The 20,382-nt window shown below is 45.1% G+C and overlaps 1 protein-coding gene and 1 pseudogene across 1 annotated transcript in view; both read left to right on the top strand.

Moving 5' to 3' along the window:
* Positions 1 to 10,453: 10,453 nt before the first annotated feature.
* Positions 10,454 to 11,777, top strand: LOC103290341 (probable ATP-dependent RNA helicase DDX5; annotated as a pseudogene).
* Positions 11,778 to 14,567: 2,790 nt separating this feature from the next.
* Positions 14,568 to 20,382, top strand: part of NRG1 (neuregulin 1) — a 993,276-nt gene continuing 987,461 nt past the window's right edge. The window contains exon 1 of the mRNA XM_054720058.1: positions 14,568 to 15,306. Within this exon, the coding sequence (XP_054576033.1) occupies positions 14,568 to 15,306 (739 nt within the window). The remainder of the gene's footprint in view (positions 15,307 to 20,382) is intronic.

Genomic DNA, 20,382 nt, shown 5'->3' with positions numbered 1-20,382 from the left:
AACCTTTTGGTGCACAGGACAAACTCAACCAACTGAGCCACTCCTGCCAGGATATTTTCAGTGTTTTTTAATAAAGCCTAATATGCATAACTCAGATTGTGATTTGGCTTTTGAGAAGGATTATTTATAAACTAGTAGTCCTGCGCACGAATCCATGCACCAGTAGCTCTCTGTGGGGCCTGGCCGCTCCGCGCCCGCTGCCCAGAGGCTCTCTTGTGGCCCAGAGGCCCATCTGCTGCCAGGCACAGAACACTCACACTGTCCGCTCTCAGTGGCAGCCCTCCCCTGGCCCCCTGGGACTGGGGGACTCCAGTGGGGGTGAGAGGACTGGGCACCGCCATCTTGTGGCTTTGGGCACCGCAAGATGCCCAAAGCCACAAGATGGAGTGACAGTTAATTTGCATATTACCCTTTTATTAGATAGGATGTGGAGAGAGAATGAGCAGTTATTTTTATCCACTATGTGTTAGGTGATTTACTTAATTTAATCCTCAAACTAGTCTATGAAACAAATGATGTTTCCATTTCAAAGATGAGGGAAAAGCTCCTGGTTTTCAATTACTGATCAACTTAGTAAATAAACAATTGAGAATCTACACAAATATTTAGCTAAAAGGATATTTCTCATGTATTTGTTTCCAATACCACAAAGCTGTAAATAACTGCAATATCCATAAATAGAAGACTGATTAAATAAATTATAATATAAATAGAGTAATAAACACCCCTAAACAAGGATTTACAGAAATACTTTTATTGACTTGGAATTAAGTGTAGTGACACTATAATTTGTGAAAAAGTAGCATTATCCCATATTTGTTAATAATATAAATACATATTTATATATAGACACATGTATGTTTACCTATATACACATACATATTTTTATGTATAATTATTTTCTCTTGAGATTGGAATATACAAAGTAACAGGAATTAGAATGGCTTCAGGTTTCACAAAAACAATATTGGGGAAGAACAATGGAGCCCTATTTTCTACCTTCTAAGGATAAACAGTTTTCAACCTAGAAATCTATACTGGGCCGAATTGCTCTGATGTATACGGACAGATTAATTGTCACTGAAGTGTAAGGACAGTCTTAAAACATTTACTCTTATGTACCCTTTCTCAGGAGGCTACTGAAGGATATACTCCATTTAAACAAGGAAGTGAGTTATAGTCTTTTATGTAAGTGCCCTTGCTTATTAAACCTGCTTCTTTTTTTGGATCTCTCTTTGCACTCCTGTGTAGGGGAGCAGTTTTGGATTTCACCCAGGGAACTCCAGAGCTTGGGAAACAACACTGATGCATTCCAGAAAAAGATGGCAAAGCCTTTAACTCTTTCATGTCCCAACTTGAGTTAATTTCTTAAGCCAGGCAAGATCTTAGCTATGGACAAATGACATACTCTAAACAGGGACAACCAGTAGAAAGCTGTTGCTTTATTAATTTGGGGAAACAGTGGCAGGGAGGCTGCTTAGCCTGCTTAATGGCTGACACTAGGATTCTTTCCTGGTCTAACATTTGATGTGTTTTTCTACGATCCAAAGCATAACCTAATGGGGTCAGTTTATATGACATTCTAACATGAAACCCCAGGTTAGGGAGTGGATAATAAAATATCTATATTTATAAAAGCCAAGTGACCAGAACGACAGAGCAACCGGAATGACTTGAACAACCAGTTGCTATGATGCGCACTGCAGCAGCCAACTGGCCTGATCGGGGCCCCAATTGCCCCCCCCCCAACCTCCTGAGGCCCCTCCCCCTGGCTGGCCCAGCCCCTGATCAGCGCCCCCCACCCTGATCGGCCAGCCAGATCCCACCCATGCACAAATTTGTGCACTGGGCCTCTAGTTTATTTATAGCACTCTTTCTTGAGTAGATACAGTAAAAACTGATGCAAAACCTACTAGCAGGGCAGAAAGTTCATGATTTTTTTTGCTTTGATCTTCTTTTTTATTACGTCTTTGTTTTTCAGGCTCCTACATTTCCTTGTCCTCCCCTCCCCCTCAACCTAGTAACAAAGCCTCTACCATGTTGAGACTTTTACTATAACTGCAGACAAGAAGTAATTAGGGTTTCTGTGGATTTATGTTTATGTTGAGGAGTGCATATGTCATTCTGTCTGCATGTGTGAACTGTCTAAAGCAGAACAATCTGTAAATCCAAAAGAAAATAAACAAAATTGGAAGTATTCTATTCTCACGGAAAGAGATGCACAAAGTAAGGTGGACTACCATTCCACCTGAGTTCTAAACGTCTATTAGCTTCCAGTCTGTGTGATTGAAGGTGCCATCTGTTTCCCAAACTTTCAAGGGAAGGATGGCGATGAGAACTTCCATATGAAATAATAAAAATTGTCAAAAATGAAGTGCCAGAACTGTATCTCTGAGTCTCACAATTCATAAGTTGCTTTTTCCTTCCTTCTTTCTTTGACTCAGTTGGAGTGTATGGTACTATAAGGTTTAGAAAAATAATCTATCACAAATATGACCATTTCATTTCCTACATGTTTTTCTAAAGTTTCCTCCAGGGTTGTATTCATCCCTAAGGAAAATCTCTTAGAAATTTTAAGAATAGCCATTGAATCCTTTTGGAATAATTGGGGGAAAAGCAAAAATGCTGTTTACTTCTACTACTGAGAAAAATACAACTCAAAACAAACTTAACCATTAGACCTCTTTTTTGCTTAAAATTTGGCATACATGTAAAAGCAACAATAAGCTCCCAAAAAAGTGTTCCTAGAAATGTAAATAAAATCATATTCATTACTCCTAAATGTCAGTGTACAATATAATTTTCAAGTCAATTTTGAGCAGATTTATATGTAATGTGCTTAGGATCTTAAGTAGAGTATTTCTGTTGGATGGTTATATGTTATGTATTGATAATACCACACTACTAATAAGGCACAAGAGAGAAACTTGTGCTCAAGGAAAAGTGATAAAATACAAGTGGTTTTTATTCACTAGCCTCAATAATCTTCAAAATGATGATAACAATAATCCCTTCTCTACCTTACAGTATGTTTTATGCTATCTATATATATAAAAAGCAAGCGGCCGTAACGACCGAACCACCGGTCGTGCACTGACCAACAGGGGGTAGACGCTCAGTGCAGTAGCTGCCCTCTGGTGGTCAGTGCACTCCCACAGTGGGAGAGCCACTCAGCCAGAAGCCAGCTGCACGAGCCTCTCCCGCCTCTGGCAGGTGCAATCTCCAGCAAACAGACTGCAGTCCCAACACCTGGGTGGTGGGGGTGTAGCCAGAATGACCACAAATCAGCTGTTGCCGGCCCCTGGAACTCTCCCTTCAGACCCTGAGGCTGCACCACATCCCTTACCTATTGCCCTCTGGGTCTCCGGATGCAGGCTCGGGAAAAACCCACAGAGGCGCTTCACAAACGTACTTCCTGGGCGGGCCCCCATCTCAAGAGCAAGTGCTGGTGAAGTCCAGCCCAATGACCAACACCCATGCATGTCCGCAGGTGAGCCCTTTGCAAATTCCCCCTACCACCCAGCCCCGGCCCCATCTCCCAGAAAGGTCCACGACCTGGCACCGAATACCTGCTCCTGGATCCCTGTTTGGTTCAGGCAGCCCCACACTTGGACTGGGAGTTGTGTGGAAAAATCACCCTCTATACTCTGCTGGTACAATCTATTGCAAACAAATGACCTTGATACTGATGCTAGCCCTCTGGAACTCCCCCTCAGGCATCAGGGCCATGTTTCACCCCTAAGCTATTGCCATGTTCCTTTGGATGTGGAACTGAAATACTAAGAACGCGCCTTACCCAGGACCTCAATCCACCTCTCCCTCCTTCTTTCCTACCACCCTCAACTGCCACTTCCAAGCCGGACTGGTCCCCACCTCTGGAGAGAGTCCTGGAAAAAGAGAAAATCCCAATCTGATGAGCAGGTCTCCCATGGGTGTCTGCAGTGGAGTCCATCGCACCCTTCCAGGGCCTGGCCTGCATCCGGGCTCCCTCTGGGCTCCCACATTCCTGTGGGCGGGCCCAGAGATGGCAGCTCCTGTGGATGGATACCTTACCCCTGCCCCCCCCCACCCCCCCACCCCTCCCCGTGGTGTTGATACCTGGCCCTGGGGATGACTATAGTTTAGCTAGAACTTGCCCCGAGGCACATACTCCATTAAGCCTACAGATACAATCTCCAGGGAACAAATGAAGCGCAGACACTCAGAGTAACCAGGACAAGCCTGATATCACTGCCAGGCTCCTGGAACTCTGCCTCGGGCATAGAGATAAAATCTCATCCCTTACCTATTGCCCCAGAGCTACAGAGGAAGGCAGCAATATAAAAATGGCCACAAGGTGGCGACCGACAATCGGGGTAAAAGTCAGAGAGATGGATCTGAAGGGTGGGGGCATAGGGGGAAAGAGCACCGCCTCCCTCCAAGATCCCCAATTTTGTATTGTTCACCTCGGAGCATCTCTTATCCAGCTCTGAGTGGTGGAAAGCATTCAGCACGGCCCAAGTTGTTCACTGGGGACCTCCCAGCCTGCAAGGCACCACCCTGGCTGCAGAAGGGACATTTGGAAATACTTTTTCAGGAAGCTGCGGGGAGGACAGACTCCCCACATGACTTCCAGGTGGCTCAGGGAGCGTGGAAACTCCTGGGGCACGCGGGCCTGGGTTCCCAATTTCCTTTCAATGTGCATGAATCCTTGCACTGGGCCACTAGTTAGTTAATAATGCTAATCATAGCATGGATATTTATCACCTCATTGTTCCCAAGGAGGGTACCAAGGAAATCATATAAACATTGATATCTGTATTTCTAGCTCATTAGCGTACATGGGTATAATTACTGGATCTTAGCTTGATATGCACCTTTCCCCACCACCTCTTGCAAAGTGTGCCTTAGTAGTGGCTTCGGATTCCCACTGGGGGTGGGGGGGTGGGGGGGTGGACCTGCCACACATGTGTGGGAACGAAATCTGCTATTCTTCTGTTCTATCTTCTTTCTTAAGAGGCACTTCCATGAGAACACTCCTCTCCCACTTCTCTGACAAGTGAGGTGACATTCCCACTGCTGCCTTGTTCCCCCTTAGTTCCTGCAGGACACATCCACAGTGGTCCTTCTTCCCAGAGAATGGAAAGCACTTTCACATTGCTTTTTAACTTTTCACCTGTATCTTAAAGCAACATGCATGGTGTGTGCTTTTAAATTATATAACTTTCTTCATAAAATGGCCACTTCAGCTTTTACTTGTGGTTCTGTCCCTAGAAGCACAAGCCTTTGTTCTGAGCCAGCCTGGGGGGCACATCCCATTCCACCCTGATTTCCATCCTCCTTCCTCTTCTGTTTCTTCCTTAATCACCACCTTTCTCCTTTAGAAAGCAATAAACACACACACACACACACACACACACACACACACACACACACACACATACAGGAACACCCCCCACCTCCTCCACCACCAACAAAAATCCCCTTTCAAAAAATTATTAACTCATGCAAACAGATGGGAGAGATGATGGGAGAGACAGGATTGTCAGCCCCAGACCAGCAATCATGGCTGACTCAGTCTAAACAAATAATGATATGGCATTGATGTGAACACCAGAGAATCACTAATTGAATTTTATGACCAGGTCTAAAATAAATATCTTAAAGCCTGTTATATAAAAACACTTTTTAAAGAAATTTATCTTTATTGTTGAAAGTATTACAGATGTCACCCTTTTTTCCCCTCATTGATCCCCCTCCTCCACACTGATGGATTAAGTATCCCTGGGAAGTAATGAGCTTTTGACAATAAGGCTATTTAAGTAGATGTATGACCAACTTTAAGGTGATTTTCAAAATATGCTGCCTTCATTACTGGGTTAGATAATTCTTGAGGGCAATATATCATTTATTCACTTTGTATATTATATAACAACTAGAGGCCCAGTGCACAAATTCGTGAATGGGTGGGGTCCCTCTGGATGGCCTGCAGGGATCGGGCCGAAACCTGCAGTCCAATGCTGCCTGCAGCTCCTACCTGCTGCTCTCGCTTATCCCGGCCCCACTGTGCTTGCTGTGGGCTCGTGCCCAATCAGGAGAAGCTTGCGCTGCCGCAGCAGCACTCACCAGCCATAAGCTCTGCGTCTGGCACCCACCCAAGGGGAGTGGCCTGCAGGATCGGGCTGAAACCGGCTCTCAGACATCCTCAGAGGGGTCTCAGATTGTGAGAGGGTGCAGGCCAGGCTGAGGGACCCCACCAGTGCATGATCGGGCTGGGAAGGGACTGCAGGAGGGCTCAAGGGCGTGTCCGGCCCATCTCGCTTAGTCCTGACCAGCCAGACCTCAGCAGCAAGCTAACCTGCTGGTCAGAGCATCTGCCCCTTGGTGGTCAGTGCACATCATAGCAGTTGAGCACCCTTAGCATATCATTAGCATATTATGCTTTGATTGGTTGTTTGATTGTTCTGCTGTTCGGTCTATTGGCATATTACACTTTTATTGTATAGGATGGAGTTTCTAGAGAATTTTCATATATAAATCTATTCTACTCTTTGCAAGTGTCCTGTGAAATAAAGTGGGAACTATGCTTATTTAATAGGGTTATAGGGCTAATAAATAGCAGAATTGGAATCTGACACCAGGCCAATTATGTCCCTCAATTTTACATATATTGTCCAATGCAAATGTTCAATGAATGCTCATCTTTTGGTTGGCTGGTGAGGGCTGTTGCTTGGTGGGTTAAGAAAGTGAACCTAAAGGAGGCTTTTTGATTATCCATATTTGCCACAAAGTTCAAAGATGTCTTGAATTTTACACACACACACACACACACACAAAAAAAAAACACACAACACACACAAACACCAGAAATTTCTCTTGGTTTCATTATTTTTTTCTCCCTCTCAACTGAGCTCAAATATGTGAAATCTATAGAATTTCATTAAGTTCTGAAAATTTTCAGGGCAGGAGCCTTTCATCTCTGCATTTCTGCCTTATGCTACATAGTACTACCATTTTTATTATATAACTGGTGGCCCTGTGCACGAATCCATGTGCAAGTACCTCGCTGCAGCTTGCCTCAGCTGGCCACCCCACCCACTGCTGCTCACAGCTCTCCGCTGCTCATAGCTCACTGCCCCGCCCTCCTGGAGCTCTCTGCCACAGGTAGCTTGCTGCCCCGTCCTCCTGCTGATCGGTCATTATGTGATGGCATCCTGACCAATTTGCATATTACACTATTGTAAGTATAGATTAAAGAAATGGATGGGTGGATGGATGGATGGATGGATGGGTAGATGGAAGTATGGGTGGGTAGATGTATAGAAGGGTAGATGGAAGTGACCAGGGCCTCCAGTGTCTGTGACTCAAAGGGCTTGGCCCAGGTTTTGAAGATTCATTTTGTGTCCAATATTTAATGAAGTCTCCTTAACTTTCTGGCAAGAAAATCTCCGTTATTTCAACTGAGACATTTTGCCACATTGCTTCTGATGGGTGGCTTCTATGAGTCTACAATTCACTAGTTCTTATGTTGCTTCTCTCTCAAGCCCAACTTATTGTTAATTCGCTGTGTCTAAATTGTTCTGGGTTCTGTGTCTGCTCCAAGATAGGCTGCTAAGGAAGCAAGGCTTCTTTTAGCAACTGCAAATTCAGGACTCCAGGACCAAGAGCACAGTTGTTACATGATTTATGGTTGGAGGTGTGCACTCTGTGTGCTATTGTGTCAATGATGATGAAGTAGATACCAGCGCCTCTGTGGATTTCTGTCCCTTCAACAACCATCACTTAGAAGCATTTAATCAGATATAAGTTCTGGGGATGGGATAACCGTTTCAGATTACCATTGCACTAAGGACTTCCTTCTTCAGATTTTCTTAACTAGATAAAGTAATATTTCACATCTACCTGCATAATTTTGTCTGTTCTTTCCCTGCTTGAGCAGATGAAATGTCCCTAGGTAACATGACAACTGCTCTGATCCCTAGTTTTCATTTTGGTTCCAAGTGGCCACAGAGACAAGTTCTCTGGGAAGCATTCACCTTTACGACCAACAGGTAGTCAGCCATGTCTCCCTAACTAGTCAGACTAAGTTTGCTCATTTTAATCTCCTTCTAATAACCAAACAGGCAACCCACATTTCCCACCCCCCAAAATTGGAATGTGAAAAATTCATGAGGAAGGGGACATTGGATATCTGAATATAGTGTCAAAGTCTGTTTACACATGTTTATAGTGTTATTGTGCCATGTACACTGGAGTTTATAAATCTACTAGTAAAAGTTCGGCAGTGGTTCCCAAAGTGTGGTTCTCCACCAGCAACAGCATCAGTATCATTTGGGAACTGTTAGAATGCAGATTCTTGAGCCCCACCCTAGACCTCTGCTTCAGAAACTCTGGGATGGGCCGGCAAGCTGAGCTTTTTGATGCTTCAGATGCGCACTGAAGTTTAAGAAGCCTGCTTTTAGGATGCTCACAAGAATGAACCTGTTTATTTTTTGTCTTTTTAGAACAATGGTGTGGACAAATTAAATTGTCTCTTTTCTTGAAGAGCATTTAATCACTCTGAACAATTATTCATACCTTCTCTCAAACATACATTAATCCTGTTAGATGTGCTATTTCCCCTTCACTTAAAAGGGCCAAAGAGGGTAACATCCCTCCAATGTATGGGTGCCCTCGAAAATGAGGACTCCAATAAATGAAATGAAACACATGTGCAAATAGTTCTTAGTACTGAATTGTTCTAACAAGGCCTACCTTTGCACAGGAAATATCGACAAGAATTACCCTTGACCACTCTGCTGAGAGAGGAGTAGGAGAAGATGTGGGAGTAAAGTAAGGACTTAAAACAATACATTAAAAAAGGCCTTAAAATATGAAAAGCAGCTTGTGTTTAATCATAGATAAAAAGAGGGAGTATGTATGCATTTAATGACTCTCTAAGCCAGTATTTTAAACTTTTATTGTTGTTTTTATTGCCTGGAATTCCATCTCTCTGTGACAGTGTTAAGCAGTAATGTAGTAACCTGTGGTGAATACATTACACATCAGTCCATAAGTAATCAGCTGACATTCACTGAGTGCTTGACATGTGCCCCAAACTGGGTTCAAACAAGGGAACACTGAAAACATGGTGTCTGCTTTTCAACAAGCTTACAATCTAGTTGGAGAGATTGGAGTAAAACAGAAATATTTGGGCTCAATAAAATAACACGATCAATACTGAGTTGGTATGACACAGACTGCAAATGCAGGAAGTGTGCACCATGGGTGTGGTCATGCTGAGTGTCTAGTATTTAAGAAAGATGGCTTCAGGGCCTATGTGGACCTCAAAGGATGCTTTCTCTTGGTGGTGGATAATTTGCAGAAATGGATTCAATTTTCCCCGTTCCTGTGTCTCTGCCCCTTGACAATGCAAGTTTTCAGCTCCTCACTTTAAGAGTCTACTCCTCCACCCCTGGAATTTGACTGGCTTTGGAATGGTGGCAGTGACAAGGTGCCAGTTGTGAGCTTAGGCCTTAAGGTGCCTTGTTTGCTTCTAACCACTCTCTTGGAATATGTGCAGCTGCCATAAATAAGCCCAGGCTAAGCCTGATGAAGGAAAAGAGACCATATTTTTCAAGAGATAAACTGTCTCAGCTGAGGCCACTGAGACTCGTCAGTCCCCAGCAGAGCTATCAGTGAGCCCGGCTCAGAACAGAAGAACCTGCTAGCTGAGCCCAGTCAAAATTGCCAACTCACAGAATCCTGGGCTCAATAAATGGATACTGTTTTAGGCCATCACATTTTGGACTGGTTTGGCATACAGCAGTAGATAACTGGTACAAGGTCTGAAAGGTGGAGAGAAAGATAGAAAGTGTTCTAGCTAGAGTTGCAATTCCAAAAAGGTTAAGAGTCAGAAATGTGTGAGATCAGGTTAAAGAAAAGTGAAGACACCTGTAGGATTGGATGTTTGACCACTTTCTTTCAATGAATCACTAGGAGCACCAATGTTCAAGAGAACATGACTGGAGGCCAGACCTGTACTGCTCTGGGGTGATAATCTCTTGAAAGTACTTCATCAGGGCATCAGAAATAGGAATCCCTGAATGTTGAAACAGTGCGCTTCAGGACCCATCCCTTCAAGCTGGACTTGGCGAGAATGGGACGTTGTTTTCTAGCCACCTATTTCATGCCAAGAAAACAATAAAAGATCTTTGTGGCTTATAATCTGCTTTTATTTTTTACATAATCTAAAACTCATGTGGCATACTTTCAAGAAACTGCTAGAGGTGACTTGTAGAATCTCAGTATAAAGAATATTATGAACCTCATTCATTTCCACACGTCTCTAGGTGAGCATCTCAGGCTCCTGTCACCACCGCACATTCACCCCTGCCTCCCCAGCAAGGCTTAGCTGTCACCAAAACCACCTCCAATGACTCCTTGTAGGGATTCTTTCCACTTGGTTCACTGCCAGCTGCGAGCATTTGACACCATGTCAGGGTATTTGAGTTGCCGAGATCCTGGTTGGATCCAGGGTTTAGTGCACCTTGATTTGGAGGAAGTAGGGCAGGGCCTCCATCAGGAAATAAATTTGGGAACCCTGGGGAGAAACTAGTTAAAAGGAAGTGGAATCTTGATGAGCTGCCCAAATTTGAGAAGAATTTTAATCAAGAACACCCTGATTTGGCTAGGTGCACGGTACAAGAGGTGGAGACATACAGAAGGAAGGAAATTACAGTTAGAGGTCACACTGCCCCAAGCCAGTTCTGAATTTTTATGAAGCAAACTTCCCTGCAAAATGTCATGGACGTGATTGCAAGACAGAACTGTACTAAAGCCCTGCTATTCAAGCTCAGGGATGGCCAGTTGCTCAAAGTGGATTGGATATGGTTGGAACAGCACAGGGTGGATCTGGGAAAACATTGTCTTATTTCCAGTGTGCACATCCATCATCAGCCATTCCTAGAGAGAGGTGATGGGCCTATTTGCTTGGCGCTGGCACCGACTTGGGAACTGGCCTAACAGGTGCAACAAGTAGTTGCTGGATTCTCATGCTGATTGATGTCTACTTGCATCTCTGGTGGTGCTCGCAAGGGACCACAGATACCTGGTACGTGATTTGGAGACAGGTGTGGAAATCTGTATTGCAATACCTGGAAGACTGACTGACTTCTTAGAGTGTAGGAAAACCAATCTGAGAACCACCACCTACCTTGTCCTTGATGAAGCAGGTAGAATGCTTGATTTGGGCTGTGAACCCAAATAAGGAAAATTGTGGGTCAGATTAAGACCTGACAGGCAAACGCTAAGGTAGAGTGCAACTTGGCCAAAAGAAGACAGCTTGCTGAAGATTTCCTGAAAGACTATGTTCATATAAACATTGGTGCGCTGGAACTGAGTGCAAACCACAACGTTCTCCAGATTGTGGACGTGCGTCGTGACATAGAGAAGGATGAAAAACGTATTCGTCTGACGGAAGAGACCATGAGTGAGAAGGAGAAGAAAACCATTGGTTTTGTTGAAACCAAAAGGTGAACTTATGGAAAAATGAGGAGAGATGGGTAGCCTGCCATGGGTATCCATGGTGACAAGAGTCAACAGGAATGTGACTGGGTTCTAAATGAATTCAAACATGAAAAACTCCCATTATGATTTCTAGAGATGTGGCTTCCAGAGGACTACTTTTTTTTTTTTTTTTTTCATATAAAGGTGCAGTCTTTCTCCCACATAAACTGTTCTCTCCAGAGGAGAAAAAAGGACGTTATTCTCACAGGTCACTGCTATGGTACCACATTGTTTCAAACTGTTTACTGTGATCTGTTAGTCTTTGAGTTTCAGTGAGTTTGCTGAAATATCTAAGAAATATTTCCAAACTTCAATATTCAATGACATTTTTTTGTTCAAGCTTGAAGTGGAGAGAGTAGCTTTCAAAGGTACCATGCCTTTTACAAATTGGTGAGTCCTGGCACCTGAGCTCAGAGCAGGAGCAATCTCCCACACTTACCGGGAAAAGAAAGCAATGCTTTGAAAGTTCCTCCCCCACCTCCACAGCGGTGGTCAGGTGGAGACCTGACAGAGAGAGACGCATTCTCAAGTGAGACCGTGGCGTCTTGGATACACTTGCCCAGAGGAGACACAGTGCATAGAAACAACTGTTAGAGGACAGTATGTTTTTCTTGCAGCTGCAATTGTAAGGTCTTGGCAAGACAAGCAATGTGGCCAGAATTTTGAATTCTGATGAGTGTGTAATGCAAAGGACTGAGTACATTTTTGTTTCAAGTCCCTCAAAATGCGCACAGGAAGAGGTTGCTGTGAACCTTGAAGTGGCCCTATGTCACAGAAGCATTCAGATGTCACCTGCCGCTCTGTAAGGGGACTTGCTGACTTGGGAATGCGTTAGGGAATACAATCCTTTTGACAAGCTCTCTCACTGGGTGGGTAAGGCGCAATAGTGTGAAACAACAGGCATAGCAGATCCTGCTACTGCAGCTGCGCCTATGATTACCCAATGCCAACAGGATATTCTCAATGGGACGTTAGCAGTCTATGAAAAGGTCTGTTTTTCACAATTACTCTTTATATTGTGTGTTAGCAGACAGGATAGTTATTTAAGAAACATGGGAAATGCAAAATGACTTTTTCTTTTTGCTATTTAAGTTCAATATTTCTCAAACAACTTTTAGGGTTATTTTTTTTGTACTAAAAAATGCAGGCTGTGTTTTCACAAAAGAAAATGTACAGTGATTTGTTTTTTTCCTTCTTTTCTTTTTTTCCATCACCATTTATCCCCCTATACCATCTTCCTTCTCCACCCCACCCTCTTCCACCCCCCCCCCATCACCACACTGTTATCAGTGTTGTCATGAGCTCTTTCTCTCTTTTTTGCTCAATCCCTTCATCCCCTCTAGTCCTCCACCCCTAGCCCCAGCTGTCAGCCTGCTCTCAGTGGCCATTGAATAACAACTTCAACCAGTTTTATTAGACTGTTGAATATATTTTTTCACCATAAAAGAGCCTGAGAGAAATATTTTCCTTTAAATGCTAAAAATGTGTTTTTTTTTCAAAACGTATTGTTGACAGTATTACAGATGTCCCCCACTTCACCCCTCTTTGCCCCCCTCCACCCAAGAGTGTTCTCTTTCTGTTGAGTGGTACTTGCTTGGAAAGAACACCCCTGGGAGACGATGGATTCTTGCTTTAAAAGTAGCTCCTTAAATTTTGCAGGACAGGTAGTGGAGAAGGGGACGGGGGACCGCTGGAGCGGGGTGGAGTTGGGGGGGGGGTGGCATTCAGAATAACATTTAACCTACAGCTCTTCATGGCTGGGACCTTCTGTTCCAGTAGCCACAGAAACCTCTTTCATTTCTTTTCATATATTTTTTTTAAAAAAGGACGAGTTGACAAAGTGCCATCAAGTTGACACAAAACTGGCCTTATTGAGCAACAATGCTCATGGCAGCAGCACCACACGTCACAAAGCCTCGGTGAGCAAGGGATTTCACCGGGAGGAAAGGCGAGGGTAACCACGACGCAAGTGTCACAGGAGAAGGGAGCGAGAGCAGCGTCAGGCCTGGAGTGCTCGCCGCGCGCGCCTTCGCCTGCGGGAGAGCGAGCGGGAGCCAAAGTTGCTTAATTGCTGCTAGTCTCCTCTGAACATGTGGCTCCCTTCGCCTCTCCCGTAACCAGTTCTCCCAAAACTTTTCCGAAGCGAGGACCCGCATCGCCCGTGTCTCCCCTTTCCGGTCGGCTCCCACCCCCCCCCTCCCCCCGCGCGCCCAGGCGTCCAGCGCCGGCTAACAGGTGCCGGCTCGCCCAAGCGTCACCTCTGGCTCCCCAGCAAATCTGCGCAGCCCACTCGGACTGCAGCCTGGTCGCCGCCCGGCCTTCCCATTGCAGCAGTCGGGGCGGCGGAGAGGGAGGAGGCGCGCGGGGAAGGGGAGGACCGCGGAGGACCGACTCCGGCCTCGGCAGGCATGGGGCCGGCGGGCGCGGGGCGCGTTCGCCGCGCAGGTACCCAGGCTGGCGGGGCGCGGGGCGCTGCCGCCGCGGCCCCCCGGCGGTGCCCGGGCACGCAACTCCGCCTCCGGGGCGCTCTGCCTCGCGCGCTCGCCCAGCCGCTCGCTCGCAGCCTCAGCATCCGCCGCAGCATCACTTCGCACAAAGGACTGGTACCCGCGGAGCGGCGCCTCCACCTCCACGTCCTCCTCCTGTGACAGCAGCCCCGACAGCAGGGCTCGGGCGCGGCGGCGGCGGCGGCGGCGGCGGCGGCGCGGGGAGGACCTGTCACTCCCAGCAACCCAGGCGGTGGCAGCGGCTTTTTTTTTTTTTCTTCTTCCCATTTTGCTTTATTTTTATTTTATCTTTTTATTTTTTGCCCTTATACCTCTTCGCCTTTCTGCGGTTCCATCCACCTCCTCCGCCTTTCCTCCTCCTCCTCCTCTTCCTCCTCCTCCAGCTCCCATAAACAACTCTCCTACACCCCCACCCCCCAATAAATAAATAAAAGGAGGAGGGTAAGGGCGGGAGGAGAGAGGAAAAGGGAGGCAGCGTGAGAGAGGCAGGCACCATCCGGACCGACAGCCCGGAGCCCGCACGCGCCTCACACCATGAGATGGCGACGCGCCCCGCACCGCTCCGGGGGTGCCGGCCCTTGGGCCCCGCGCCCAGGCCCCGCCGCCCGCCCGCCGCCGCCGCCGCCGCTTCTGCTGCTGCTGCTGCTGCTGTGGACCGCGGCCCTGGCGCCGGGGGCGGCCGCCGGCGACGAGGCGGCTCCCGCGGGGGCCTCGGTGTGCTACTCGTCCCCGCCCAGCGTGGGCTCGGTGCAGGAGCTGGCTCAGCGCGCCGCGGTGGTGATCGAGGGAAAGGTGCACTCGCCGCGGCGGCAGCAGGGGGCACTCGACAGGCAGGCGGCGGCGGGCGAGGCAGGGGCGTGGGGCGCCGAGCGTCAGCTGCCAGCCGCCGGCCCCGGAGCGCTGGGGCCGTCCGCCCAGGACGCGCTGACCACCGCCAACGGGACCGTGCCCTCCTGGCCAACCGCCCCGGCGCCCAGCGTCGGAGACCCCGGGGACGAGGCGCCCTATCTGGTGAAGGTGCACCAGGTCTGGGCAGTGAAAGCCGGGGGCTTGAAGAAGGACTCGCTGCTCACCGTGCGCCTGGGCGCCTGGGGCCACCCCGCCTTCCCCTCCTGCGGGAGGCTCAAGGAGGACAGCAGGTACATCTTCTTCATGGAGCCCGACGCCAACAGCAGCAGCCGGCCGCCGGCCGCCTTCCGAGCATCCTTCCCCCCTCTGGAGACGGGCCGGAACCTCAAGAAGGAGGTCAGCAGGGTGCTGTGCAAGCGGTGCGGTAAGTCCTGCGCCCCCCCCGGGGCGTGCTCCGGCCGGGCCTCGCGGGGAGGTGGCGAGCGGGGCGCGGGGGGCGCGCGCTCCCGGGGTTCGACGGCTGCGAAGCAGAGGCGGTCTTGCCAAGTTCAGTTTCGGGGCTGCAGACTTATCTAAGCGAACCTCAGCCAGCCCCTTTCTCTGGCTTCCTGTTTTCTAGGCTTTGCCATTGGGGAAAGTCCCAAGTTTGGTCCTCGGTGGGGGCCACCTGAAACTTTTTAATCCCTTGGTTTCCGTCACCCAGCAGAATGGAAAGGACTCATTGCTTTCTCCTGAGTGCAGTACTGAACTTGGCTTTGGTTAGGAACTGCTGCCTGTGGGCTGCTTTTGTGGTGCTTTTCCTCTGAGGGAGGAAGGCTGAGTCCAATAGGGTTTTAACACCTTGCCTTCCCTTGGAGTCCTCAGGGGTCAGGGGCTTGTGTCTGCGGAGAGCCCTACAGGGAAAGGACAGCGCGCTGAGATTCCTGTAAATGTGGCAGCTTGTGGTGAACGCGATGTCCAACAGATAGTCTGTATCTTTTGAATGTGTGTAGGTGAGAAGTAGTAATAAAGTTGGATTTTTTTTCTCTGAAATAATTTCAAGCACTTTTGTTTTCACAATATTTTGGTTTGGAGTGTATTTTGGCACTTGAGTGAATCAGAACAGATGAATGTAATTATGGAGCTACACGTGTAGGCCCTGAAGAATTTTGGAAGACAAGTTTAGCAGACTATTTCCCAGACCTTTTGAGACCACCAGAAAGTGTTCTTTCCAGGGCTCCTTAATATGATCAGGTGTGAGCAATTAGCTGGTAATGTAATGACATTTCTGAGGTAGCATTGCATCTATAAAATAATTTCTAGGTTCTAAATATCTGTATGATTTCCTGATGATCACATCATCACTAAAACATAACAGGGGGGCTTCTTCTAAAAAATTTACACGATTACACATCACACATTCTAATATGCATAAGAGCGTTCTCCCTGAGTCTTTATGTGTCTAAGGGATGGTTGGGTTCACTGACTTTTTACAAAACTCAGCATCAAGCCATGGTCAGTCTGCCTGAGAGGCAACGTGTGTCAGTTCCTTTACATGTATGTACCTGGGATGGGCAATTATTTAACTTTCTGGCTGGCATTTGTGGTGCTTATATCCTGCAGTTAATTAATATCGAATGATTTGGTTTTAAAGACGGGAAAGGGTATTGCTCACCCACCCTTTCCTTATCTTAACAGTGCTTGTTGGGTGCCACAGACCTGCTGGGACTGCACCACTGTGTGGACAGAAGCTGTTCTCAGACGGTGGTGCTGAAGGAAGCTGAGTTTATGTTGGGATTCCCTGGGTCTGGCTGGTAGATGTCACTGTAAAACATGGGAAATGCTCTGCTGGGAGTTTCTTATTAGGGAACACAAAAGCTCCACACCCTTGTACTGCAGCATATGTTATTCTGTGATAGAATCGGAAACAAACCTTTTGAAGCCATGCCGTGGTCCGATTTTGACGTTTTATTGTATGTAATACAGGAAGGATTGTGCCTTTACCCCAAGCCATATGAGTTGTGAATCATTTACTATCCATGGTGGGAAGTTAATATAAAGGGGATTATAGTTGGTGAGGATGCTGAGGATTGAGGGTCTTTACTAGGTTAGCAACAATGTTGGTTTGTTTGCCTTTTTACTGGAAATACGTGCCAGGCTTCAGGGGTAAAGTTCTTAAAGTGTCTAGAGGATGTTTGGAAATGGAAAAATCATGTTGTCTGGAGAAATACTATCCTGTTTATGTGCTTCTAAGGTGAAAAGCTTCACTGAAGGTAATTTTGCCCTTTTATCTGCCAGTCAAATGAAACACAGTTCTAAGTTGTGGCATGCTATGCATAGCAGGTGTGTGTGTGTGTGTGTGTGTGTGTGTGTGTGTGTGTGTTTAAATGAACTAGAAATCTCCTGTGTGTAATTGAGTAGATTAGGAAATTATGAGGTTACTGCTCTAGGTTTGTGTAATTATTGTGTATGTTTGTTGATTTTAGCGTTATGTACTTTAAAGTAGGATATTGCTTGAAACATTAACTCATAGATGTAGCTAAGGACTAACTGAAATCATGCTAAAAGTTTCTCTTGAATTTTTATGGCCATAGTAGTTATTGTGACAGTATAAGATAAAAGTAAATAGTGTAAGCTATTATGTGTAATGTAAACTCAGTAAATCCATACTTGAAACGTTGGGTGTAAAAGTGTGTGAAAACTTGTCATTTCATCCAGTTGTGTGGTCACAGTTAACAATGTCATTCAGAACCTGCCAGGCAAAGGAACACAAACAAGTGGTTGTGTGTGTGTGTGTGTGTGGTGGGGGGGGGGGGGCATATACAGAGAGAATAAGGGCTGATTTGTCCTGGTTCAGCTGCTTCCGTGCGCACAGGATTTCAAGGACAGTGATGGAGCAGAGGGTTCTTATCTAACAACATGAGGCTGCCCTGGGGGCGTGATGGTTTTGTTCCTGCCTGAGCCATGATGTTAGGCAAAGTCATTTTGTGATCTCACGCCCAGGGGAACAGTTTCCAGCTCTCATGCATTCAGCTGCAGTGTTGTTTCCTACAAGTTGCTCACTAGTGTAGAAACCACACATGCAACAGATTAGCTTTAGCGTTGAGTTCACAGAAATCTTCCCTGAGTATTTTTGTCTTTTTTCCACTTTCTAAGCTAAATAGTGACTGTAAAAAAGAAGCTCTTCTCTGAAAAAAAAAAAAAAAAAAAAAAGGATCTTTTGAAGCAGAAACTGTTTAGTACCGGTATATTTTAGAAAACATCACAGAATTCCATAGCTTCTTTGCTTTATAGTTGAAGTTTGTGTAAATAACATTTACTTTACAGTTATTTAAATTCTTGCCAGCCTTCGTGTTTTTTGTTTGTTTGTTTGTTTTTACTATTCACCGAACAAGCTAAGAAATGTTTCTAGGTTTTATATGCATCATACTGCAAAATAACTTCCTGTTCAATTAAATTTCTGTTACTCAAATCATTGTTTGAAGTGCTGTGTTTTTAGTTTTCAAAGCATTGCTGTTATACTAGGCAGAAGCTAATTTCCAAAAAGGAGTACAATTACTGATGCTGAATAACATCTATAATTGGGCTATACAGATTTGTATGTCAATTGTGTTTTTATAAGGCAATATAAATATTTGGTATATCATATAATATTGAGTGTATTGATAATGTAATCATGTTTATCAAATATTTATGATAAATAGCACTGTTTTTTTCTAATATCCCCAATAACTATTTAATCAAAAGTGCTGACCTTATGGTGTTATGAAAATGAGAAAAATGCTGTAGAGATTTCCCAGCCAGCATTAAAGAAAATTATTTTTAATAAAATCTATATTAAGGAAGTAGCAATAGGAACAGATGCAGCTTGACTGGTTTTATTTCATAAATACACATGTAAATTTTATTTCCCAAGTGTTTGTGACTGCTCTCTTTAAACTGTATAAATATTACTTTAAAAAACCTATACTATATTTAAAACACTTCTTTCTGTTGAGGATAGGAACTGTATTTTTTAATATTTATGTTTAAAAAATGAAACCCAGATAGATCACTTGGGAAAACAACCCCTTAAAATAAAAACATTTTAAAAGGAGAATGTAAGTATCTGAATTAGACTCTTTGACAAGCACTAGGGGATAGTTCTCATCCATTGTGGGAGATCTATAAATCCTCTGAATCCAGGAGTGCTTTACCATATGTCTTAATGTATTAGGTAAGACTGGGAAGCTTACACAGCACGGAGGGTCAAAACAATGAGCTGTGTTCCTGCTGGCCTGTGTATTTATAGCAAATGAGAGCAAAAGACGTGATTGGGTGGGTTAATGCCCTTGTCAAATGTAATCTATTCATTGTCCAGGAAATCTTTGCTTCAATGCCCCTTTTTTTCCTGTTATTTTTTTCTCAGTTATAAATGTAACATCTTTTAAAACCTATTTTTAAAAATATTGGTGACAATATGTGAACTGGCTAGATGTCCAGAGATCCTCAAACTCTCATCTGCCCTTAGTACTTTGCAATAGTTGGTGGTTTTGTTTGGTTGTTTTGGACATTGCTCAAATGACACGAAAAGATGATCTCTATAGATAGCTCTGATTGAGTGGGTATTTTGATTAGCCTTATAGAAATAAGTGATAATAATGAAAACAAAAAGTACATAATGAGTAATAGTAGAAGGGATTCATTGATTGTTATACTCAGTGGAAGTGTATAATGGAAACAGAAGCTAAAAATTTAGGGGTTTTACTGACTCATGCAATTTGTTAGCAATAATAATAGTGTGACATGCCTTACTCAAAATTTTCAAAAAAAAAAGGAATTTTTAATGTTCTTGTTTTTAAATAACAGAATGACTGTGGTGGACAGTTTTCTATTCATATACGAATGCTCTAAATTTGTGCATGTACTTGTGGCTTTGTGCTCTTATGTTATCATAAAATAACAGAACAATACCACTAAAGTAACATTATGAATGAATGTATGACCTAGCTACTTCCCCCAATATCAGTCACTTTATAATACTTGAACAACTGAGTAGTGATACGTATATCCTGTCATACTTTTAAATCTAAAGCTGACTTATTTGAGAATTTATAGACTACAGACGTAAGTTGTACTGAGAGAGAGCTTGTGTTTTCGTATTGTTTAGTGTAGAGGTCGGCAAACTCATTAGTGAACAGAGTCAAATATCAGCAGTACAACGATTGAAATTTCTTTTGAGAGCCAAATTTTTAAAACTTAAACTTCTTCTAACGCCACTTCTTCAAAATAGACTCCCCCAGGCCGTGGTATTTTGTGGAAGAGCCACACTCAAGGGGCCAAAGAGCCGCATGTGGCTCGTGAGCCGTGGTTTGCCGACCACTGGTTTAGTGCATGAGAGGCAGGCTTGTTTCTGCAGTTTTCCTCCTGGTTCTCCATCCCCAAATGGCCCATACAGATTGAAGTAGATAAAATAAAAGACATTTTGGTGAGGTTGGGCATAGATCCAATTGATCTGAAACAATTCCTCCAATATAGACTT

Source organism: Eptesicus fuscus, chromosome 8 (assembly GCF_027574615.1).
Source record: "Eptesicus fuscus isolate TK198812 chromosome 8, DD_ASM_mEF_20220401, whole genome shotgun sequence".
Lineage (NCBI taxonomy): Eukaryota > Metazoa > Chordata > Mammalia > Chiroptera > Vespertilionidae > Eptesicus > Eptesicus fuscus.
This window is presented reverse-complemented; position numbering and strand designations above follow the sequence as displayed.